This window comes from Saccopteryx leptura, chromosome 2 (assembly GCF_036850995.1).
Source record: "Saccopteryx leptura isolate mSacLep1 chromosome 2, mSacLep1_pri_phased_curated, whole genome shotgun sequence".
NCBI lineage: Eukaryota > Metazoa > Chordata > Mammalia > Chiroptera > Emballonuridae > Saccopteryx > Saccopteryx leptura.
The window spans coordinates 14,777,440-14,803,065 of NC_089504.1; the positions used below are offsets into that span (position 1 = coordinate 14,777,440).

At 42.6% G+C, this 25,626-nt stretch overlaps 2 protein-coding genes across 3 annotated transcripts in view; one reads left to right on the plus strand and one right to left on the minus strand.

The window, feature by feature from the left end:
* Nucleotides 1-3,256: 3,256 nt before the first annotated feature.
* B3GALT9 (beta-1,3-galactosyltransferase 9) lies at nt 3,257-5,828 on the minus strand. The gene is made up of 2 exons (XM_066365608.1): nt 5,802-5,828; nt 3,257-4,540 (listed from the first exon to the last, which is right to left on the minus strand). The coding sequence occupies exons 1-2, from the start codon at nt 5,805-5,807 to the stop codon at nt 3,437-3,439; spliced, it is 1,110 nt and encodes a 369-aa protein (XP_066221705.1). The 5' UTR covers nt 5,808-5,828; the 3' UTR covers nt 3,257-3,436.
* A 4,368-nt stretch (nt 5,829-10,196) lies between these two features.
* The window catches only part of FBXW2 (F-box and WD repeat domain containing 2), a 40,394-nt gene continuing 24,964 nt past the window's right edge, over nt 10,197-25,626 (plus strand). The window contains exons 1-3 of one of the 2 annotated variants that reach the window (XM_066367305.1): nt 10,197-10,243; nt 10,350-10,458; nt 17,918-18,427. In XM_066367305.1, coding sequence (XP_066223402.1) covers nt 17,938-18,427 — 490 coding nt within the window. In that variant the 5' untranslated portion in view covers nt 10,197-10,243; nt 10,350-10,458; nt 17,918-17,937. The other variant, XM_066367304.1, reaches the window with a different exon arrangement.

Sequence of the window (25,626 nt, forward strand, 5' to 3'; positions counted from 1 at the left end):
GGCAAAGTACTCTACACTCCATCCACTAGTTAAGAGGTTTCTGCCTGAGAATGTTATCAGAAGATTACAGTTCAGAATATAGGTAGGCTTCTTTTAATTAAGCCATGGTAACATTGATAAACCATCCCTACTCTGTAACAAAATGTCTCTCAAGAGACTGGAATTCTCCTGTCTCCGGATTGAGCTTTCTGCCTGAGCTTTCTGCCACCTCGGGTATCTCTGAGTCTCCTTTTTCCATGTTTCTATAACTAATTAGACTACAGCCAGCTCTTCCTGGAAGAACCATTCTATCTCTTTAAAGTGACTTTTGTTTAATCTCATTTAGGATGTTGATTTTATTTAACTCTATAGAGTTCAGAGGCTTGCCTCTATGTATAGCCTACATATTCATGCTGATTTTGTGCCTATAACTTTTTTTTAAAGGTTAAATAAAATTTGCAAGATATTATTTTGCATTTAATAAAGACTCATTTACTGCTCATTATGTGCTTGGCATTGGAGAAAGTGTTATACATTGTCCTGAGTGCTAAATTTATCCCGTTAATTTTTGTATTTCTGTTTCACAGGTGAATAAACGAGACTCAGCGAAGTTAAGTAGCTTATCCCAGGATCACACAGGGGCAAGTGGCTATTGGGGTGAGGGGAGAGAGGTCAACAGAAAAATCAGTATATAGTAAATACACTGTTAGGGGAAAATAAAAACACCCACCCCAGACTTGAGAGAAGGTTTCCCAGAGAAGGAAATGCCTGATCTTGAAGAACCAGTAGGAGATAATAAGGAAGAACAGAGGGTAACAGAATAGGAAGCAGAGGTACAGACATGAAAACAAACATTTTTGAGGAATTACAGTAATTCAATATGTCCAAAACTTTTTATCATTAATAATATTATTTACCGTTTTTTAGCATTTACTTTATGGTGGGCACTTGGTGTGGGTTTTCTTGTTTTATCCTCCTAACAGCCTTACAAGTTAGTATCATTTTGCAGACAAAGACAATGAGCCTGAGAAATTAAGTACCTTGTACAGGTTGTACTGCCCAGAGTCAAGAGTATTGACCTGGCCTGATCTGTGGTGGCGCAGTGGATAAAGCGTCGACCTGGAATGCTGGGGTCCCTGGTTCGAAACCCCAGGCTAGCCAAGTCAAGGCATGTATGAGAATATTAACCTGGCTTTCTGAGGATTAGTCAAGTGTGTTCCTCTTTTGTTACTTGGTTGTATTTTGAAGGTGCTGTGTGTCAGGCATTGTTCTAAAGGCTTTTCAGTATTAACTCATGTTGCTGTCCTCCCACTCCTAGGAATTAGGTACTGTTGTTACCCTGTTTATACATGACAAAGCAGAGTTAAAGAACCTGTACAAAGTCACAGCAAATAAGTGGAGCTGAGATTTGAACCTAAGCTATTTAACTCAGAATGTACTTAAATGCTACCTCTTCCTCTTATTGAATCTTTACTATGGGCCAAATCTAATGCTTAACCCTTACCGCATTTCATCTAGTCCATAAACCCTACAAGGCTGATTTGTACATAAACTGAGGCTTAGTACCATTTAGTAATATCCAAAAAATACTATTTAATAAGTATCATTACAGGGGTTTTCAAAGTATATTCCTCTGGGGACATCTAAAATTCCAAGAACCCCAGGATGGAAACTATTGATTTAGTGCCTAATTATACAAAAGCAATCAGGAAGTGTGAATTGTGGGTTAAATTGCATGCTCCAAAAAGACAGATTGAAATGCTAACTCCTGGTACCTGTGAATGTAACCTTATTTCAAGATAGGTAAGTCATTGATTTGCTTGATTGCTGATCTAATCAAGTTAAGGTGAGGTTGTTAGGGTGGGCCCTAATCCAGTGTCTTAAGAGATAAAGTTGGACAAAGAGACAAAGCACAAAAGAAAGATACAAAGTCACAGACACAGGCCCTGGCCGGTTCGCTCAGCAGTAGAGCGTTGGCCTGGCGTGCAGAAGTCCCGGGTTCGATTCCCGGCCAGGGCACATAGGAGAAGCGCCCATTTGCTTCTCCACCCCCCCCCCTTCCTCTCTGTCTCTCTCTTCCCCTCCCGCAGCCAAGGCTCCATTGGAGCAAAGATGGCCCGGGCGCTGGGGATGGCTCCTTGGCCTCTGCCCCAGGCGCTAGAGTGGCTCTGGTAGTGGCAGAGCGATGCCCCGGAGGGGCATAGCATCGCCCCCTGGTGGGCAGAGCGTTGCCCTTGGTGGGCGTGCTGGGTGGATCCTGGTCGGGCGCATGCGGGAGTCTGTCTGACTGTCTCTCCCCATTTCCAGCTTCAGAAAAATACAAAAAAAAAAAAGTCACAGACACAGTGGAGGCAGAGATTGCAGTGATGCATCTATAAACCAAGGATTGCTGGCAAACACCAAAATTTAGAAGAGACAAAGTAGGATTCTCCACTGCAGGCATCAGAGAGAGCATGTCCCTGCTGACACCTTAACTTCGGACTTCCAGCTTCTAGATCTTCAAGTGAGTTAAGTTTCTGTTCCACATCACCCTGATTGTGGTACTTTGTTATGGCATCCCTAGGAAACTAATACAGAACATATACATAACATGAAATGTGAATGCTGCATCCCATCTGTAAAGCACTGCCTAATTAGTACTTGAAAATCACTTCACAAAATGTTAGAGACCCACCTGAGTGGTGGTGATGCTGTGGTTAGAGCATTGACCTGGGACGCTGAGGTCCCAGGTTTGAAGCCCGGAGTTTGGCAGCTTGAGCGCAGGCCCACTAGCTTGAGCGTGGAGTCGCTGGCTTGAGTGTGGGATCATCAACCTGATCCCTAGCTTGCTGGCTTGAGCAAGGGACTACTGGCTCAGCTTGAGCCCCCCCCCCCCCCCATCAAGACATGTATGAGAAGCAATCAATGAACAGCCTACGTGAGGCAACTTTTTCATCGCTCTTGCAATAAATAAATAAATTAATAAATATTAAGAGACCTAAGTCTTGACAATAGAAAGGTTTAAGTTGGTATATACTAGGTAGCTAAAATTTTTAAACTGAATGTGACCCACCACCCAGTTTACTAAAATCTTTCCTGTTTGCAGACAAGATGAACATTTGTTAAATTCCTTGTTTAATGTTTTCTTTAATTCTGAGCATTCTCAAAAATTAGGCACCACTGTGATTACTGAATCATGACAGGTCCATAGAATGTGATTTTTTTTTTAATTCACTAATTTTAAAGAGAAGCAGTTGTAATTACATTTAATGTTCTAACACTTGGATGATAAGTTTTATTGAAAAGAATCATGCTACACCAACTTAAATTCTTTAAAGTAAGATTTCAATAGGATGTATATTAGGGCACTAAACAATTTGTAACTTTCTGAGTAAAACTACATAAAAGACAAAGAAATGCTTTCTATAACAAGGTAGGAGGTAATTTTAAAAGAGCACACTTATAAGAAAAACACACCCTAATCACCATAATACATGGCGTTGTTTTTTATGGTACCAATCTGAAAACGTTTGAAGCTGTCAAGGTATGTCAGAAGTTTGCAGGAAATGAGTCCAGAGTAAGTCTCAAACAGCGTACATTCTTTACCATCATTAATTTCCTTCCATGCCACAGGCATTTCGGCATCTGTAATTTCTGAAGATGTGAAGATAAACTTGTAGCAACATCTGTTGTATCTGATGTGCCTTTTCCCAGAAAACTTTGAACTGTGGATAGGTATAAGGCCAATAGACTTGGCACAAATTCCTATAAATACATCAGCAGGGACCATAATGGGTATTTCTTTGAAAACCACATACATCATCCGAGCCACATCTTGGGACATAATAAAGGCCTCACCACTGCAGTAATCTGGGTAGTACTTTTCTGGGTACTCACTAAGAGGGACAAATTCTTGGCTATTAGGGTCTCTATTGGGCATATCTTGATGGATAACCCTTCCTACATAGATATCTTCAAGGTGTTCTTTCAGATTGAGAAGATACTCTACCAAGCTTGGTAGATTGACAAACATTTCTTCATCAACCTTGAGAATGAACAGGGCATTAGGGCAGAAAGTCACAGCCCACTGTGTCATTGTGATGATTTTCAGGGTTTGGTTCTCAGCACTGTCCAAAAAGATGCCTTCGATTATATCATTATTCTCATGGGACTCTGTGTCTATCTTTTGCTGGGTAGATACCAAAATAGGCATTCCCAAAGCAAATAGTGTAAGAATGGGGTGCCCTCGGACACTGGTCACATTACCCCAGGTTTTCCTGATGAGGTCCCGTCTTGTTTGATTTCCTGGGTTACTGAAGATAAGAGAGAGCAAAAATATGTTCTTCCCTCTACACACTTCCGACTGGCTCAAAATGTAATACTTGGAAAGATTACTTCTTATGGGCTCCGTGTTCAGTTTTCTTGCCTTATCCTTAATTTCAAGAACTTTCATATCTACATAAGGCAAAGCATGTAGAAAGTATTCCTCCACAAAATCAGCCCCAAAAAACAAGGCGTGAAATAGGATAACATTAAACAGAATGAAACACCACTGGTGAGTCCGAAGTCTGCAGAATGTCACCTAAATAAGAAAAGAACACGTGTTCAACCTTTATCTCTATCTCGGTTTTTGCCCCAACTAAACACCGTATGCACCTCTATAGCACTTAGCAGTATACTATTTTAAGTGTTATTATTTATTTTTGTTAAGCTGTCTCTACAACTAGATCGTGGCCTTCTAGACAGCAGGTATCATGCCTCTTCTCTAGTGCTGCTGAGTTCAAAGTTTGGCACAAAGTGGGAACAGTAGTATATTGGTTGGTTGTTTTCTTGCCTGTTTGGATGAAAGCCTGCTTACTATGTATACAAGGCTCTATGTTAAATGCTGGGGAAGCGAAGAGGAATCCCACATAGACACATGGGTATAAAGTAACAAGTGGCATCAGTGTGCTAAAAAGCCTGTAGGAAAATACATGGCATTCTTTCTTGGATTGAAGCATCGTATCAGTTTCTTCTCTAATTACAAAGGTCAAGGGCTATTTTTCAATGACCTGGTTGCTTTTGTTGGTCACTGCACAATGGCTACTATCAAACATTTACCATATTCCAGGATGACTTTTCAATTTAATCTAATACTGAATTCTGACATTGTTTTGACAATGTCCCTTAATTCATCTGACATGTCTGTCAATATGGGCAGATACTTCCTATCTGCTTAGCAGCCCTACAGACATCTAGGATAGACTCATGCCAAGCTTCTGCCACTTCATCAAAGGAGATGGAAACTTTGCATCTAGAAGAGCATATGCAGTATTGTAATATAATAGAGCCAGGGAACATTAAAGGAATTAAATCTCTGTTCATGGGAGTTTCGATAAACCATCCCATAGTAATAGTTAACCGCTAATTAAACACTTGTCATGGGCCAGGCAATGTGATAAGCACTTTTACATGCCTTAATCATTTAGCCATAGTAATACCCCTTTCAGGGAGGTTTTCTTCAAAATCGAACTGAGCATCTGAGCTGTGTTTAGTAATTTGCCCAATATCATTCAGTGTGTAAGGGGGTGGAATATGGCCATGATTTGAGCTCAAGTATATCAAATTCCAAAGCTCACTCTTAACCACTAGAAAATCTTGAGTCCCATATTTTACTTTTCCGTGTCTATTGACTAGGAAAACAAAACAAACAACAACAGCAACAACAACAAAAAACCCTCCTGAAATTATACTCTGAACTGCTTTCCATATTCTCAGTGCTGATATGTGTACATAGAAGAAACACCAGCCTCAAAGTCTATTGTAATAGACAGCAAATGCTTCAAAGATGATAAGAAACTTACCTGCATGTTGTCTGTGAGCAATTTCAGGGCTTTGGAATTTACTGAGTCCAGATGCCAAATTATGCCTGAATGTATCTCAGGATCATGCCAGTCTAATAGCAATTGAAGTAAAGTATTTTGTGCCTCAGACTTTAAGGATAGGGTTTCTGGCCAATCAACCTGAGCTTTTGTCCCAGAATACCTGCTGGCTGTATAGGAGAGCAAGTGCTGATCATGTTACAGCTAGAGTGAATCCAGAACAAAGAGTTACAAAAAAAAAAAAAAAAAAAAAAACACAACAAAAAAACCCCTCCTCAAATGCTTCCAATCTTTTGTACCTCTTGAAACTGACCCCTTGTCTTTATGCCAGTTCCTGGTGAAGTATGCATAGGGGTTGAAAGAACAGTTCACCCATATCACCTCTCCATAATATTACCACACATGAAGAAATGTCATATAATGTGTTTGGAGTGCATCTCCAGAAACTAAGTAATTGAAGTAGTTCCCACCCTTCCTCCCACTGGACATGCACATGCAAGAAATATACTAAGCATCAAGGAATACGTGTCATATGAATGGGTACAATTTTTCTCCCCAAAGAAACAAATGGTGAGATGGGTTGTGTGTTTCATTGGGAAGGATTTTGAATTTCTGGTGTAGGCTAAAGCAGTGTCCCCAACTCTCGGTCCGTGGGCCATTTGGTACCGGTCTACATTATTTCTGTTTTATTTATATTTAAGTCTGAACGATGGTTTTTTTTTTTTTGTTTTGTTTTGTTTTGTATTTTTCTGAAGCTGGAAACGGGGAGAGACAGACAGACTCCCGCATGTGCCCGACAGGGATCCACCCGGCACGCCCACCAGGGGGCGACGCTCTGCCCCTCCGGGGTGTCGCTCTGTTGCGACCAGAGCCACTCCAGCGCCTGGGGCAGAGGCCAAGGAGCCATCCCCAGCGCCCAGGCCATCTTTGCTCCAATGGAGCCTCGCTGCGGGAGGGGAAGAGAGAGACAGAGAGGAAGGAGAGGGGGAGGGGTGGAGAAGCAGATGGGCACTTCTCCTGTGTGCCCTGGCCGAGAATCGTGCCCTGGCCGAGAATCGAACCCGGGACTTCTGCACGCCAGGCCGGCGCTCTACCACTGAGCAAACCGGCCAGGGCCTGAACGATGTTTTATTTTTTAAAAAATGACCAGATTCTCTCTGTTACATCTGTCTAAGACTCACTCTTGATGCTTGTCTCGGTCACGTGATACATTTATCCATCCCACCCTAAAGGCCAGTCAGTGAAAATATTTTCTGACATTAAACCGGTCCGTGGCCGAAAAAAGGTTGGGGACCACTGGGCTAAGAGACTTTACTATATCAATTATATGTTATTCAAATACCTCTCCCAGGTAACTCTCTCTAAATGGAAAACAATATGAAGTCTATTTTAGCCTGAATTGAAGAGACTGAGCATTTGATGTTTAGCATTAGCTATTTTCCTAGAGCATATATGTGTAGGACTTATCCCAAACATTGTTTCTCCCAGTAAATTTATTTTCTTTTTTTTTTTAAATTTTTTTTTTAAGACTTTATTTATTCATTTTAGACAGAAGAGAGACAGGTCACGGGGGAGAGAGAGAGAAGAGGGGAGGAGCAGGAAGCATCAACTCCCATATGTGCCTTAACCAGGCAAACCCAGGGCCTTGAGCCAGCAACCTCAGTGTTCCAAGTTGATGCTTTATCCACTGCGCCACCACAGGTCAGGCAATTTATTTTCAAGAAAGAACAACATCCAGCATATTTTCATGTTTCTGTCACATTAGCAGTTGTACTGATCATTCTGTTATCAGGCCAGGCTATATTTCTTCTTTTTTCTTTTCATATAGTGATCTTCCCACCTGCTATTTACAACTGTTTTTGGAATTATTTAACTAGGAATAACTCGTTACATTTAAAGTTGTCTATGTTTTCTCAACAGTCATTGCTTAATCTTGAAAATTTTTACAAGGTAGGAAAACCTAACCTCAAAAACCATTCAAATGAAAGGGATTTTTTTTACATATACTAAATCTAACAATTCAATTGGTCTTATAGGTATTTAATTAAACACATCCTATTTGTAATTTTCATTTTAGAGCCATAAATTTTGCTTCTGGGTCTCCTCTGGGCTTAAACTTAGAATTTGGTTTCTTTGTCCATAAGAATCTCAAATAATATATTGTCACTGGAGCAGCTCCATCTGGAATTTCCAGTTTGAGTCATCCATCTCCTATCATATTTGGGTTGAGACTTTGCTACGAATATATAGGGGTGCTTGCTTTTTTTTCTTTTCTTTTTTTAGAGACAGAAAGAGGGACAGACAGGAAGGTAGAGAGATGAGAAGCATCAATTCTTCATTGAAGCACCTTAGTTGTTCATTGATTGCTTTCTCATAATATATGCCTTGACCGGGGGCTACAGTTGAGGCAGTGACCCCTTGCTCAAACTAGCAACCTTGGGCTCAAGCTGGTGATCCCACGCTCAAGACAGATGAGCCTGCACTCAAGTAGGAGACTTGCCGTTTTGAACCTGGGTCCTCTGCATCCCAGGCCAACACTCTATCCAGTGCTCTACCAAGTGGTGAGGCTAATAGGGGTGCTTGATTTTAATTACCTTAGTACTGCCTTCCTATTCTTAGAGGTTGTCTGATTTGTGTACCCATGTTTTCCTAAATTTTCTTATAACATTGTCAACAGTGACTCTGTGTCTTAGAAGCCTACAGAGGCTTCCTGTTGCCTACTAAATCAAATTTGCTTTCTTGAGATCTGACTTTCAGGGCACGATATTGGCTCCATCCCTCATGATCAATTTTTTATCTCCCATGTTTCAAGCACCCTAAAGTCTGTTGTTGGCTATTGGCTCCATCCCACATGATCAATTTTTTATCTCCCATGTTTCAAGCACCCTAAAGTCTGTTGTTGGCTATTGGCTCCATCCCTCATGATCAATTTTTTATCTCCCATGTTTCAAGCACCCTAAAGTCTGTTTAGAGTGTTGGCTCTGCTCTACCACTAACTGGATATGTGACTGTCTTACTTTCTATATTCTTTTTTTTTTTTTTCTTTTTACAAGGACAGAGAGAGAGTCAGAGAGAGGGATAGATAGGGACAGACAGACAGGAACGGAGAGAGATGAGAAGCATCAATCATCAGTTTTTTGTTGCGACACCTTAGTTGTTCATTGATTGCTTTCTCATATGTGCCTTGACCGCAGGCCTTCAGCAGACTGAGTAACCCCTTGCTTGAGTCAGCGAAGCTGGTGAGCTTTTTTTTTTTTTGGCTCAAGCTGGCTACCTTGGGGTCTCGAACCTGGGTCCTTCCGCATCCCAGTCTGATGCTCTACCCACTGTGCCACCGCCTGGTCAGGCACTTTATATATTCTATGTTATTATGCCTACCTATATCATTGGACCAAGTTGTCAAATATATTAGTCATAAGCCACATGTGGCTATTTAAATTTCAATTACTTAAAATTAAAATTTTATATCCTCAGTCACATTAGGTAATTTTCAAGTGTTTGATAGCCACAAGAGGGTACTGGCTGCCCTATTGGACAGCGCAGGTATAGAACATCATTGCTGAAAGTCCTAATGTACAATGCTGGTATAAGGTGCATGTAGTGTGTGTGTGTGCGCGCGTGCGCATGCATGAAGTTTATGAGCCCTTACCGACAAGGATAGCTTATGCTCTGAACGGGACCTGTGCTTAAATGTTCTTTTGACCTGAGTTTCTCCATCTCTAAAAATGCAACTGATAATAGTAACTACCATTTAGGGTTGTGGTAGGGATAGAGTGCTATAACAAATAAAGTGGCTAGAAGAGTACCTGGCACATAGGAAATACATGGTTTTAATTGAGATGTAACCATCTCTCTTCTTTCCCTTACCAACCCCCTTACCTTGATTAAATTTTTCTCTTTAACGGTTGCCAAAGTTTGCACCATATCTTATTTATCTCTCTGTGTCTTCCACTAGGAGGTAAGCCCCAGAAGGTCAGGGATTTTTGCGCTTTCTGTTTATTAACCGTATCCCCATGAACGGTGTTTGGGACATAACAGATGCTCAGTAGATTGTTTGATTTGGGAACTCGTCTCTTAACTTCTCCTCCCGCTCCCCCACAAAGTGAGGATAATAAAAGCAGTGCCGCAGAGTTGAAGCAAGATCAGATTGGACGAGGAGCATAAATGCGCGGGACATATCCGGATACTATACAGCCTGGATGTAAGCTTTGGTGGAGAGTCCCTGTCGAGAGGGCCGTACTGCGCATGCTCCACCGCTTCTACGCTCTCCTTTGCCCTCCCGCTTCCCCCTTGAGCCCGGGGCCGGAAGTATAGACAGGGCCGCTGGGCGCCGGGGGCGGAGGGACGCGCGGAGATGACGCAAGCAGCACCGGAAGCCGCTCCCCTGTGAGGTTGCGGGCGGTGAGCGGCGGCCACTGGTCCAGGTCTGTTCTGTATACAAGGCGGGGCTGGAGCGGGTAGGGCGTTTCAGGCGCCCGCTCCTCTACTGACCCGCCGCGCCCCCGGCCGTTTGTCTTTTTCTCCCTGTAGGCGCCATGGCTGCGGAGCGGACCTGGCCGCTGCGAGGTTCTGGCGGCCCGAGCGCGCCTGGTCGGTGTGAGCCCCGCGCGAGGTCCCGGGCCCCGGGGCGCTCGCTCAGGTCAGTGCCGCGTGGATCACGGCTCCGGGAGCCGGGGACCTGGGAGCGACGAACGGGGTGAAGGGATCTGGAGTTGATGTTAGAGATGGGAAAATTGAGCCTCGGAGTTACTGCCTCAGGTTCCTTAGCTACGAAATGAGTTAACAGTGATGTCCCAGGGCTGCCCTGAGTTTGAAAGATGAAGTGTGGAGAGGTGGTGTATGAAGTACAAGCGCTGTACTAATGTGAGGGACAGCGCCGTAGTTGTGGGTATGCCATGGAAACAGGTGTGTATGTGGGATGCTGCTTGAACTAAAGATAACAATATCAGTGCTAACTAATAATGGTTACCTGCATTTCTTGTAGGCTTACCAGTGTGTCAGGTATGGTGCCAAACGCTTTACCTATATTATCCTATGTACAAAAACCCTTGTAGGCAATTCTGTTCGTGGTTACAAGTGGTTACAACTCAATTTTACAAGCGAGAAAACTGGGCTTTTGAGATAGGTGAAGTGATTTGCCCAGGGTCACCTGGCAACAAGTGAAGTTGCATAGCCCTTATTTTATTGTTTGTATTTTTTCAAAGCTTTTAAAATATAATCTTAAACCAAAGATGGCTTTTGAATATTGAAAAGATAATTCTGCGTATATGAAAACCTCTGTGCTTTTTAAACTGCTGATTATGCTTGATAAGAGAGGGAAGATGAAACCTCCTCCCCAAAAATAAGTGTCTTGTTTTCACTCTTGACTAAGCCAGGTCCCAGTGGAGGAGAGAAAAGTGCATTCCTTATGTTTTATCTCTAATAATTCCTAGAGGTAGAGGTGGGTTTTTTTTGTTTGTTTGTTTGTTTGTTTTCTGAAGCTGGAAACGGGGAGAGACAGTCAGACAGACTCCCGCATGCGCCCGACCGGGATCCACCCGGCACACCCACCAGGGGGCGACGCTCTGCCCCTCCGGGGCGTCGCTCTGTTGCGACCAGAGCCACTCCAGCGCCTGGGGCAGAGGGCAAGGAGCCATCCCCAGTGCCCAGGTCATCTCTGCTCCAATGGAGCCTCCGCTGCGGGAGGGGAAGAGAGAGACAGAGAGGAAGGAGAGGGGGAGGGGTGGAGAAGCAGATGGGTGCTTCTCCTGTGTGCCCTGGCCGGGAATCGAACCCGGGACTTCTGCATGCCAGGCCGACGCTCTACCACTGAGCCAGCTGGCCAGGGCCTCTGGCCAGGGCCTAGAGGTAGAGTTTTGTATTGGGAGAGTGGGCAAGATTTTGAGGCTGCTGTTTCTTATGGGACCCTAGGAAAGCCACTCCACTTCTTGAGCTATAAATTTCCGCATTTATTAGTTAAGAACTGTAATGCTGATATCTTTCACAAGGTTTGAAAATCAGATGAGGTAATGTCTATGCTAGACATTAAACCAATACAAATAGAGTTGCCAAAGGGAACATATGGGGTTAATGGCAAAACAGAGACCAAACCCAGGTCTCCCATCTTCCTACTTAGGAGTCTTTTCATGACACTGCCAATTTCAGAGCTTTGTAATTTTTAATATTGAGGCACAAGAGGGCAAGTTTAATGTTTAGTCTGAAGTGGGGGGGAGGGAAGGGGCAAGACAGCATGAGTATGGGTGGAGTGTAGAGAAAAATGCACCTAGAGGGAAACAATAGCCTCAAGTCGATATAACTGCCCTTAATTATAAATTGAACTCCTAGTAAATTTGGGCCCTTGAGTTTTTCTTCCATATATCTTAAGCCTTTTTTTTTTTTTTTTGTATTTCTCTGAAGTTGGAAACGGGGAGGCAATCAAGCAGACTCCCGCATGCGCCCGACCAGGATCCACCCGGCATGCCCACCAGGGGGCGATGCTCTGCCCATCTGGGCCGTTGCTCTGTTACAACCAGAGCCATTCTAGCGCCTGAGGCAGAGGCCACAGAGCCATCCTCTGCGCCCAGGCCAACTTTGCTCCAATGGCTGCGGGAGGGGAAGAGAGAGACAGAGAGGAAGGAGAGGGGGAGGGTGGAGAAGCAGATGGGCGCTTCTCCTGTGTGCCCTGGCTGGGAATCGAACCTGGGACTCCTGCACGCCAGGCCGATGCTCTACCACTGAGCCAACCGGCCAGGGCTCTTAAGCCATTTTAAGAAAAACTTTATACGCGGCCTTTGGTGGCACAGTGGATAGAGTGTCAACTTGGAATATTGAAGTTGCCAGTTTGAAACCCTGGCCTTACGTGGTCAAGGCACTTACAGTAAGGAAACAAGCAAGCAAGCAAGCAATGAACAATTAAGTGGAGCAACTATGAGTTGGTTGATACTTCTCCCCCTGTAAAATCAATAAATAAAATCTTAAAAAGAAAAGAAAAAGAAAACCTTTATAGTAAGATCATAGCCTTCAAAGAGATGTTAGTGGTCATGTTTCTTTCAGTCTTCGCCACTAAAAGTTTTCCTACCAGGTATTTGTAATAAAACTAACAAAAAGTGCCGTTGGAGTTACTTTAGACTGGACTCTGTTCTAAGCATGTCCCTGCTCTATTTTTGATTTTCACCCTCAAGATGAATGATAGCTTCCGTTTTATAGTTGAACATGCCCATGATCACATAGAAAGTGGCTGAATCAGTAAAAGATTTGATTGACTTCAAAGCATTTTCGTTTACCTCATTCTGGCTTTGTATCCAGTTGTCCTTGGCTGTTCCTAGTAATGGGAAGCTCACCACTCTGGAGGCAGCTATTCCATTATTAAAAAGCTCTGATGATTTAAAAGCTCCTCCTCCTTATGGTGAATTGAAATCTAACTTCCTGAAGTTTTTCCCTTGGGGCCTTGTGCTGCCAGTACATAATATTCCCAGAGGCTCTCAAAGAGTTCAGTTTAGACCTGTGGCCTTAAGAAAGTTCCCTCCAAAGTTAGTTGATTACTTTAGAAGAGTAAAAATTGATGTTTTGAAATCATACATTTTGCAGAGTTAATGAGTCTGCTTTATTAAAATAAAGATACCTTTTTCTTAACAATTGGAGATGAAGAACTGGAAAGCAGCCACTCATAGGGGTTCTATAGCTTAAAGGGCAATCTCCAATTTAAGAGTTGAGGGGAAAAGTTCTCAAGGAGGTAGCAGAATGTATAAATCTCAGAAATGGCTGGGTTTTTTTTTTTCTTCAAAATTTTCCATTGATTTGAAAGAGAGGAAGGGAGAGAAAGAAGCATTAACTCGTTTCACTTAGTTGTTCCATTTAGTTGTGTAATCATTGATTACTTCTCATACCTTCCCTGACCAGGAATCAAATCTACAACCTCTGGCTTGCAGGGTTAATGCTTTATCTACTGAACTACCTGGCCAGGGCTGGCTGAGGTTTTTGTTGTTGTTTTTTAAACTGCTCACTGGAAAGCTTGTCCTACAATCTGTGGTGTTGTGGGCTCATGGCATGCTGTAAGATGTCTTTTAGTTATTTGTGAATAATGGGAACCTGATGATATTTTCACAGGTATTACAAATTTGTCTTCTGGTCATTTAAGTAACAATTCAGCTTACATGAATGTAAGCATTTTTATGATGGATGTATGGCATATTTTGTGTTTGTGTGTAGAGGTGTAGGTGTTAGAGCAGGGGTTGGGAACCTGTGGCTCGTGAGCCAGATGTGGCTCTTTTGATGGCTGCATCTGGCTCACAGACAAATCTTTAATAAAAAAAAATAACGTTAAAAATATAAAACATTCTCATGTATTACAATCCATTCATTTCCCATTTCCTACTGCTCATGCTCATGGTTGTTGGAGGCTGGAGCCAATCACAGCTGTCCTCTGGGACAACACCAAAAATTTTTTTTTTTTTTTGTACCTTTCTGAAGCTGGAAACGGGGAGAGACAGTCAGACAGACTCCTGCATGCGCCTGACCGGGATCCACCCGGCACACCCACCAGGGGGCAATGCTCTGCCCCTCCGGGGCGTCGCTTTGTTGTGACCAGAGCCACTCTAGCGCCTGGGGCAGAGGCCAAGGAGCCATCCCCAGTGCCCGGGCCATCTTTGCTCCAATGGAGCCTCGGCTGCGGGAGGGGAAGAGAGAGACAGAGAGGAAGGAGAGGGGGAGGGGTCGAGAAGCAGATGGGCGCTTCTCCTGTGTGCCCTGGCTGGTAATCGAACCCGGGACTTCTGCACGCCAGGCCGACGCTCTACCACTGAGCCAACCGGCCAGGGCAACACCAAATTTTTATTGGATAATGCATAACGAACGTATACGGGTCATTGTATGGCTCTCACGGAATTACATTTTAAAATATGTGGCGTTCATGGCTCTCTCAGCCAAAAAGGTTCCCGACCCCTATGTTAGAGGAAACCCTGTTCTCTTTTTTTACTGTAAAAATGATTCCTGGGCAGATGTTACTGTATATGGGTGTTTTTTTTTTAATTTTTACAGAAACAGAGAGAGAGTCAGAGAGAGTGATAGATAGGGACAGACACAGGAATGGAGAGAGATGAGAAGCATCAATCATCAGTTTTTCGTTGCGACACCTTAGTTGTTCATTGATTGCTTTCTCATATGTGCCCTGACTGCGGGCCTTCAGCAGATCGAGTAACCCCTTGCTTGAGCCAGCGACCTTGGGTCCAAGCTGGTGAGCTTTTGCTCAAACCAGATGAGCCTGCGCTTAAGCTGGCAACCTCGGGGGACTCGAACCTGGGTCCTCCGCATCCCAGTCCAATGCTCCATCCACTGGGCCACCGCCTGGTCAGGCTACTGTATATGTTTTTAATTAGCAAGTATTAAGTAACTAACTGTTGTAACATTGTATGAATATTAACCAAAAAGGGATTTTTGTCTTGCTATGAATGATTTTTAAAAAAATTTATTTATTATTATTATTATTATTTTTGTATTTTTCTGAAGTTGGAAACGGGGAGGCAGTCAGACAGACTCCCACATGCACCCGACCGGGATCCACCCAGCATGCCCACCAGGGGGCGATGCTCTGCCCATCTAGGGTGTTGCTCTGTTGCATCCAGAGCCATTCTAGCGCCTGAGGCAGAGGCCATGGAGCCATCCTCAGCACCCGGGCCAACTTTGCTCCAATGGAGCCTCGGCTGCTGGAGGGGAAGAGAGAGGCAGAGAGGAAGGAGAGGGGGAGGGGTGGAGAAGCAGATGGGCGCTTCTCCTGTGTGCCCTGGCCGGGAATCGAACCCGGGACTCCTGCACGCCAGGCCGACGCTCCACCACTGAGCCAACCGGCCAGGGCTGAATGATTTTTCTTAAGTAAAAAATTTTTAGCCTGACCAGGCAGTGGTGCAATGGATGGAGCGTCTGACTGGAACGCAGAGGACCGAGGTTTGAGACCCTGAAGTCGCCAGCTTGAACACAGGCTCATCAGATTTGAGCAGGGCTCACCAGCTTGAGCCCAAGGTCGCTGGCTCGAGCAAGGGGTCACTCGGTCTGCTGTAGCCCCCCGGTCGGGGCACATATGAGAAATCAATCAATGAACAACTAGGGAACCGCAACGAAGAATTGATGTTTCTCATCTCTCTCCCTTCCTGTCTGTCTGTCCCTATCTGTCCCTCTCTTTGACTCTCTCTGTCTCTGCAAAAAATATATATATATTTTTAAGAATTATTATCTGTAGAAGAATTTTAGGATTGTCCTGGCCGGATGGCTCAGTTGGTTAGAGCATCATCCTGAAGCACAGGGTTGCGGGTTCGATCCCCATTCAGGGCACATACAGGAACTGATCAATGTTCTCATCTCTCTCTCTCTATTTCTCTCTCACTAAAATCAACTAAACATAAAGATTGAGAAAAAAAGAGGCTTGTTATCTTGTATTCAGTTGATAAAACTTTCAATGAACTAGTTACTTTTTGGCAGCCAAGTAAATCCTTAAGTTAATAAATCATATGTAGCCCAAACCCTGAGGCTTTAACAGTATTATTTTACAATCTGTTGATGATTGTAAAAAACAAAGCTAGATGATATGATTAGAAAGGTTTGTTTGCTTCTACTGCTTTTTACCCAATGACATTCTTGCCAAATTTGATATTGGGGAAATTAATGAAATTGGTTTTTACTCACCTACCATTAACAAAGTTGGAAGATGAGAACTGGCTTTTTAGGCGACCTACTCTAGGTGACATTATATAGAAAGAAATTTATTTTCCTCTTCCACATTAATTTGAACACACATTTAAAAAAATTAGTGTGACAGTGGTGAGAAACTGATCAGATTAGAAGGAAATTTTTTAATTCTGGAAATGTTTAAACGTACAAAACCAGAATAATAAACCATCACCAGCACTAACATCTTTCAGCAGATGGCTAATCTTGGGAAAAGACTTTTTATTGATTTGCTTTATTTTTGTTCTCTTTCCATTACTATAGTCCCCATTGTTAAGAGTGATTTGACACCTGACACATTGGGTAATGCTGGATACTTGTAAATCTTTTTTGTTCCAGTTAGCCGTGGAGCAATATGTTCTTCTCCTAAGAGGGAAGGTGGTATAATCAGATAGGCACAGTGCCCCCAGATCTTATCACCAGGTGGTAATGCTCCTGGTTGTAGCTGACTTCAGAGAGATGGCTTGGTGTGGTCGGAAAATTACTGATCTTGAGAGAACTGGTCTCCGTTCTTTCTGCTATTTTAGCTCCGTTGACTGTAGGCAAATCATTTACCTTCTCTGGACTGTAAAGTGGAGATGAGGATATGTGGGTTTTGGTATTTTGTAAGCATCAGAAATACAAATTTGCCTTACTTGTTCAGGCTTCTAGGACCTACATGATTCTGGGGCACGTGGTTAAGAGCTATGACTAGCTCATATGAGGCTTATAAAAACAGACTCTGTAAGGCCAAATAAGGCCTTTGGTAATTCATGTTCTAACAGGCAGTGCCATGAAGGAAATAGAAGAACTGGAGTACCCGAGCCACATCTTATTAAATCTGCTTATTTTTCTTCCTCAAACCTTTACACCTGAACATCTATTGCAAAAGCCAGTAATCAGTCTGTGATTTTGCTAACAGGATAGGTTGTGCCTAGCATGGTAACTAATGTGTCTGGTTACTGCTCCAGATTTGCTTTCTAGTTGTCATACGGTGTTTATTTTTGTGATTTTTAATGCCTAAATAGAATATGTTGAGGAAATAATGTTATGGTGGTTTTGATGAAAGAGGTATATTACATAGAATGCACTGTTTCATAATGAATGAATGCTTTGTAAATCTTTGTCAAAATGCATGTAGCATGTGCTAGACTTAAGGTGTAAGTTACACACAGCAGTATAAGTTTCATTGACCTATGTTTCAAGAATCATGATTTGTTAAAGAATGTTTTCTCAATGTATTTTCTTTTGTGTGCATGGAAATAATATCAGATACAATGTTTTAACTGTAAAGTTGTAATGTAACTAAGCATAAGGTTGTAATGCTGTATTTTTTACACTAATTTTTAATACTTCATTTGTTAGCAGTCTTGCTTGAACAGTCTTTTTGAGCAGAACTAATACAATATTTTGATGTGCCACAGGTAAATTTTTCCATAACCTTATGGAGAGAAAGGACTTTGAGACATGGCTTGATAACATTTCTGTTACATTTCTTTCTCTGACGGACTTGCAGAAAAATGAAACTCTGGATCACCTGATTAGTCTGAGTGGGGCAGTCCAGCTCAGGCATCTCTCCAATAACCTGGAGACTCTCCTCAAGCGGGACTTCCTCAAACTCCTGCCCTTGGAGCTCAGTTTTTATTTGTTAAAATGGCTCGATCCTCAGACTTTACTCACATGCTGCCTCGTCTCTAAACAGTGGAATAAGGTGATAAGTGCCTGTACAGAGGTGTGGCAGACTGCGTGTAAAAATTTGGGCTGGCAGATAGATGATTCTGTTCAGGACGCTTTGCACTGGAAGAAGGTTTATTTAAAGGCTATTTTGAGAATGAAGCAGCTGGAGGACCATGAAGCCTTTGAAACCTCATCATTGATTGGACACAGTGCCAGAGTGTATGCACTTTACTACAAAGATGGACTTCTCTGTACAGGTAAGGGTCCCTGGAACTGTTCTTTTCCTTTGATCTTTCTATCAGCAATGATTTGGGGGGAAAACCAGAGGAAAAGTTGTGTCTAGGTCAAGCAAGTAGTTGGATCATCTTGGAAGAAGTACATAACCTCTTTGTGTCCTTCCTTGTCTATACTGTATGAGAGGGGAAGTATTTCTTGCTCTGAATTCCTGTGGTGCTAAGAAGAATTACAAGTTAAGAGTTTGGGGTCTTGCCTGGCCTGTGGTGGCACAGTGGATAAATCATAGACCTGGAATGCTGAGGTTGCCAGTTTGAAACCCTGGGTTTGCCCAGTGAAGGCACATACAAGAAGTAACTACTACTAGGTGATGCTTCCTGCCCCCCCCCCCACCCCCACACACACATGACCTTCTTTCTCTCTAAAATCAGTAAGTAAAATCTTTTTTTATATAACAGTTTGGGGCCCTGGCCAGGTGACTCAGTGAATAAAGTATTGACTCAGTGCACCAGAGGTCATGGGTTTTGCCCCGGTCAGAGCATGTACAGGGAGCAGTCAATGAGCACACAACTAGAAAGACCAACTAAGTGAAACAGTGAGTTGATGCCTCTCTCTCTCTTTTCCCTTCTCTCTTTTCCCCTCTCTCTCTCCCTCCACCCCCCTCATTCTCACTCTCATATCAATGAAAACATTCTTTAAAAAATGTTAAAAGAGGCCTGACCTGTGGTGGTGCAGTGGATAAAGTGTCGACCTGGAAATGCTGAGGTCGCCGGTTCGAAACCCTGGGCTTGCCTGGTCAAGGCACATATGGGAGTTGATGCTTCCAGCTCCTCCCCCCTTCTTTCTCTCTGTCTCTTGCTCCTCTCTCTCTCTCTCCTCTCTAAAAAAATGAATAAATAAAATAAAATAAAAATCTGTTAAAAAAAAAAAGATCTCTCTTTTCTTAAAAAAAAAATGTTAAAAGAGTTTAGACATGGGAATGAAGATATTGGGTGTTTTAAAACTAGGCAATTAACTTTATATAACAAATACTAACATTTAGAACTATATATATCTTACAATTTTATGGGTATGTGTTTGTACATATGATTATAACCAGGGTCCATATTTTAGGCAGTGCAGCTTGATAGGCTTTGTAAGTACTTCTTTGGCAGTGTTTCAAATGGCTCTCAGCAGTTCTCATCAGTGATCCAATGCCTGTTCACTTCCATTGTATAGGGACACTTGAGTGTTACCTAAACTTAATTCCCATTTTTAATAGTATATTCTATTCCTTTGTGTAAATATACCATTATTTAGCCATTTCCATATTAGTACATATTCGAGTTATTTCTATTTTTATGAATATTTTTGTTTGCATTTATTTTTCTTGAATTATATATTTGGGCAGCAGCCTCAAAGTAAAATCGTAAGATCCAGAAATATGGATGATTTTATAACTTCTTTTAGTGTCTTTTCCAGATAGATTAGATGGATGTCATGCCAACAGCAAAGTCTTAACCTGCTTCTCCCTCAAAGACCTACCAAACTCAATTAAAATTTTTTTTTCCTTTTAGCAAGAGCGAGACAGAAGAGACAGGAAGGGAGAGAGATGAGAAGCATTAACTCATAGTTGCTGCACTTTAGTTGTTCATTGGGAGAGTTCCAGCCAAGCCAGTGGCTTTGGGCCTAAGCCAGCAACCTTGGGCTCTAAGCCAGAGACCTTTGGGCTCAAGCCAGCAACCATGGGGTCATGTGTATGATCCCACGCTCAAGCCAGATGAACCTGTGCTCAAGCCAGCAACCTTGCGGTCTTGAACCTGAGTCCTCAGTGTCCCAGGTCGACGCTCTATCCCAGGGGTCCCCAAACTTTTTACACAGGGGGCCAGTTCACTGTCCCTCAGACTGTTGGAGGGCCGATAAAAAAAAACTATGAACAAATCCCTATGCATACTGCACATATCTTATTTTAAAGTAAAAAAAAAAAACGGGAACAAATACAATATTTAAAATAAAGAACAAGTAAATTTAAATCAACAAACTGACCAGTATTTCAGTGGGAACTATGCTCCTCTCACTGACCACCAATGAAAGAGTACCCCTTCCGGAAGTGCGGCGGGGGTTGGATCAATGGCCTCAGGGGGCCGCATGTGGCCCGCAGGTCGTAGTTTGGGGACCCCTGCTTAATCCACTGTGCCCCCACCTGGTCAAGGTCTATAATTATTTTTAATAGTTAAAAGACTTATGTCATGACTGTTTTAAAATTTTATTTTTATTCATTGAGGATATACATTTTTTCATGTGTTACAGTCTCTAATACTAGACTTTTTGTTTTATAAAATAAACATTAAATTTCAGGCATGTCCTGGTTTTATTTGTCAGACTGAAGTTTCTCCATGCTTACATTATTTTCCCATAGGCCTAATCATTGGAACATCATCTGTTCTTCTAGACTTTTGATATACTTTTCCAGTTGAGCTGATGGCTTTGCTATGTCCTTTTTGCCTCATGAGCATTGGCAGATATTTAAAAAAAAAATTTAAAGATGAAGATGCAGTATTAACTTTTTTTTTTTTTTGTATTTTTCTGAAGTTGGAAACGGGGAGGCAGTCAGACAGACTCCCACATGCGCCAATCAGAATCCACCCAGCATGCCCACCAGGGGGCGATGCTCTGCCCATCTGGGGCATTGCTCTGCTGCAACCAGAGCCATTCTAGTGCCTGAGGCAGAGGCTACAGAGCCATCCTCAGCGCCCGGACCAACTTTGCTCCAATGGAGCCTTGGCTGTGGGAGGGGAACAGAGAGAGAGAGAGAGAGGAAGGAGAGGGGGAGGGGTGGAGAAGCAGATGGACTCTTCTCCTGTGTGCCCTGGCCAGGAATCGAACCTGGGACTCCTGCACGCCAGGCTGACACTCTACCACTGAGCCAACCGGCCAAGGCCACAGTATTAACTTTGAGCATGGCACTCACTCTTATATTAATACTGACACTTGACTCATTTTCAGGATCATCTCTAGCTTTTTAAAATAAAAAATTCCCATCAATCCTTATGTTTGAAATACAATAAAAATTTCAATAACTTGAAGAAGTAAATGGGACATATTTGCTGAACTATATTTAACTACCTAAAAAATTAGTAACTGGACCCAACCCTGCATTTATTATTTTTTTTTTTTTGTATTTTTCTGAAGCTGGAAATGGGAAGGCAGTCAGACAGACTCCCACATGTGCACGACCGGGATCCACCCAACATGCCCACCAGGGGGCGATTCTCTGCCCATCTGGGGCATTGCTCTGTTGTGACCAGAGCCAGTCTAGCGCCTGAGGCAGAGGCCATGGAGCCATCCCCAGCACCCAGGCCATCTTTTCTCCAATGGAGCCTTGGCTGCGGGAGGGGAAGAGAGAGAGAGAGAGGAAGGAGAGGGGGAGGGGTGGAGAAGCAGATGGGCGCTTCTCCTATGTGCTCTGGCCAGGAATCGAACCTGGGACTCCTGCACGCCAGGCCGATGCTCTACCACTGAGCCAACCGGCCAGGGTCTATGTTTTGTTATTTTTAAATTCTGATTAAATTATTCAAGTTTGGCCTAACCACGTGCTAGCACAGTGGATAGAGTGTTGACTTGGGATGCTGAGGACCCAGGTTTGAAACCTTGAGGTCAGTGGCTTGAATACAGGCTCAGCAGCTTGAGCATAGGGTCACTTACTTGAGCTTGTGATAATAGACATAACCCTAAGGTCAGTGGCTCAGCTGGAGCACCACCCAGTCAAGACACGTATGAGACATAATCAGTGAGTACCTAAAACGACACAACCACAAGTTGATGCTTCTCATCCCTCCCCCTTCCTGTCTGTCTTGCTAAAAAATAAAAATAAAAAAATTTAGGTATGCATATTGAAAGTTATGCTGTGTCTGTTGAAAATGACCCAAAGCATTAGTTTAAGATTTTTAACATAGCATCCCTGGAACTATTACTAGTGAGGGAAGTAGGCATATCTTTTTTTATTGAGTGTCACTGTATTGTGCTTTGTAGATACTGCTTTTTCTTTTCCTTTTTACAAGTTGAAGGTAAGACCCTCTACCAGCAAAAAGATTATGACTCACTGAAGGTTCAGATGATGGTTAGCATTATTTAGCAGTAAAGTGTTTTTTAATTAAGGTACATACAAATTTTGTTTAGACAATGCTATTACGCACTTTACAGACTGGCTATAGTGTAAACATAATTTTTATATGCACTGGAAAACCAGCAAATTTGTGTGACTTGCTTTATCGTGGTGGTCTAGAATCGACTTGCAGTATCTCTGAGGAATGTCTGTACAAGTGCTTGTGTCATCTTGTTACTTAAGAGCTTGTATTTTCCACTGGTTGAATTGGGAAATTCTGAATTTGGAAATAAGCTTATAGTGGCTCTCAGATTAGCCCTTTGACCAGAAATAAAATAACATTGCCAAAAAAGGCGATGGCTAATGCTAAAATTAGCTGGTATAGATTGAATGAGGTAATTATCCTGCTTATTTCTGAAATGGTAAGGAAGGACCCTGTTGTGCTTTGTATCGGTGGATATTTATTTATAAAATGCCTTCTGTGTGCAAGATTGTGTAAAGGTATACATAGATACATTGGAGCTGAGAACATACTCACTGGGATCAGGGAGGTAACCTGGTTAAGTAACAGTCTCCATGTGGACTATGGCTAATCAGAGAATACCTGCCCTTCGAGAGACAGTAGCTGCTGCACCACTGTGCTGAATTACTGCCATGTGTGCTTCAGGCGCAGAGTTGTCCTGATTTTTAAGAGAAGCCCTACATCTGGATTTTTGTGAAATATCCTGATTTTTTTTTTTTTTCTGAAGCTGGAAACAGGGAGAGACAGTCAGACAGACTCCCGCATGCACCCGACCGGGATCCACCCGGCACGCCCACCATGGGGCGACGCTCTGCCCACCAGGGGGCGATGCTCTGCCCATCCTGGGCGTCGCCATGTTGTGACCAGAGCCACTCTAGCGCCTGAGGCAGAGGCCACAGAGCCATCCCCAGCGCCCGGGCCATCTTTGCTCCAATGGAGCCTTGGCTGCGGGAGGGGAAGAGAGACAGAGAGGAAAGTGCTGCGGAGGGGTGGAGAAGCAAATGGGCGCTTCTCCTATGTACCCTGGCCGGGAATCGAACCCGGGTCCTCCGCACGCTAGGCCGTTTCTCTACTGCTGAGCCAACCGGCCAGGGCCTCCTGATTTTTAAAAGTATATAGTGGTTTTAAAGTATTCATATTTGAAAAATATATGGTTGGGTCATAGTCAACCTGCAAGCTGCTATATTGTGACATTTGGCTTATAGTCAAATAAGAAAAACGAGCTATAAAAAAAGTATGATGGAATGATATAGTTGAATATATAAGAAAAAAATTCACATGATTGTTCAGGAGTGATTTCTTCCATTTGAGAAAATTGAGCAGTGTGTTTACGTTGAGTCTTAAGGAATCATTCGACTTTAAAGAGATGAGAGGTTCAAAGTAGAGGATTTTCAATAGGAAGAAAAGCATTAGCAAAGATATGACAGGGCTGAGCATGGAACATGTAGGAAGAAAGTAAAGAAAATCATTTTAGCTGGACTCTCAGGATGTAAGTAGGGACTCTAAGAGATTCTTGATTTATGATGAAGAAATAGGCTTGGGCTTTATTGTGAAAGCCTTGCATGCTGGGAACGTGAGTGTAGTTAATTTTCTATAAGTAGTAAGAAAAAGCTTTGAAAGATTTCTGAGCAGAAAAAGGCCCAGGATCAGCGCTTTCTGCTTCAAGTAGACCCGTGTTTCCTACTTCTGCAGACCCAGGTCCTCTTTTTATAACATATTTTACAATAGTCTCTTATTTTGAAGTAAAATTCCTAGAAATAATTTATCTACATATACATAATTAAAAAAATCAATATAATGTCTAAACTGTTTCAGAAGAGAAATAACAAGACTACAATTTAAAATAATAATACATTACACATGTAGTGCCCAAGCACATTTTTGCTAGGAAACAGTAATGTAATCAGATGTTTGCACCTGTATACTGTATATTGACTGTGAACGTGACTGCTATAAATGCAGAATGTTGTATTTGTATCATAGATAACATCAGTGTTGTGATTTCTCAAATGATGAAAACTCTTAGCGAAGTTCCTAGTAAAGCAAAGTATATTTTTTCTCAATTTACTTAGTAGTTACACTGTTAGAAAATTTAGAATAAACTGCAAATATGCTTTATAAAACAGGTTCTAGGCTCTCAGATTACTAAGAATAAGCTTTTCACTTATGGATATCTGTCCAAACCTTTAAGAATGTCATGCAAACTACAAGATAATTTTTTGTGCATTGTCCCAATTATTGCAGTATGTCTAGCATTCCTGGCTTCTGCCTAGATGCCAGTAATAGCCCTCAGCCCTCTAAATCATTATGACAATTGAAGCCACCCTTAAAATTTTTTTGAATGTTCTCTTAGGAGATGATACTCTTTCTGTTGTGACTTTCTGTCATAGAGAAAACTAGAGGTTTCAAATTAAAGTATTGGCCTGTTGTAGTTTAGATGAGGGTAATATGCCTAGAGTTAGGACAGTAAGGGCAGAGAGATTTTGAAAAGGAGCAGTTGAATGGAAGAGCAGCCATTGAAATAGAATTGACAGGTTCTGTCAATGAATTGAGTATGTGGCAAGGAAAAGGGAGATTTCAAAAATAGCTGAAGTTTCTAGCTTTCTCAATACCTGGGAAGATAGCAGTACTAGCAACAAGAATGAAAACTGAAGGAGTAAACTTGAGAGGGTAGATGGAGTTCCATTTGGGATGACCTTGATTCAGTTGGATGTGTAAGTGAGGCTTCCCACTAGGATCTGCAGGGGCAGGATCAGAGCTTTGGGGAGCGCTCAGAGCTACAGAGAAAGATTTAGGGGTAGTCACTTTATAGCTTTGGCTCTAACTGTGAAATTTTAAAAGACAATGGAGAGATGAAGAAGAAGAAAGCTTAGGGTGGATCCTAGAAGAGTGTGCTTAGAGAAGGGAGGGGTAATGAAACAGAAGTGTGATGAAGAGTTTCCAGGGGAATGAAAATTGCCTGTCTTAGAGTGCTAGTACATGTTTGTTCAGTTGGTCTCCAGAGTCAGATGCCTCAGAGAGGCAGCTGAGAACTGAGATCTGATTCTACAAGTTAAATATTTAAACTTAGCTTGATACACTAGTTTACTCCATTTGTGTTCAGCTCATTTTTCTGC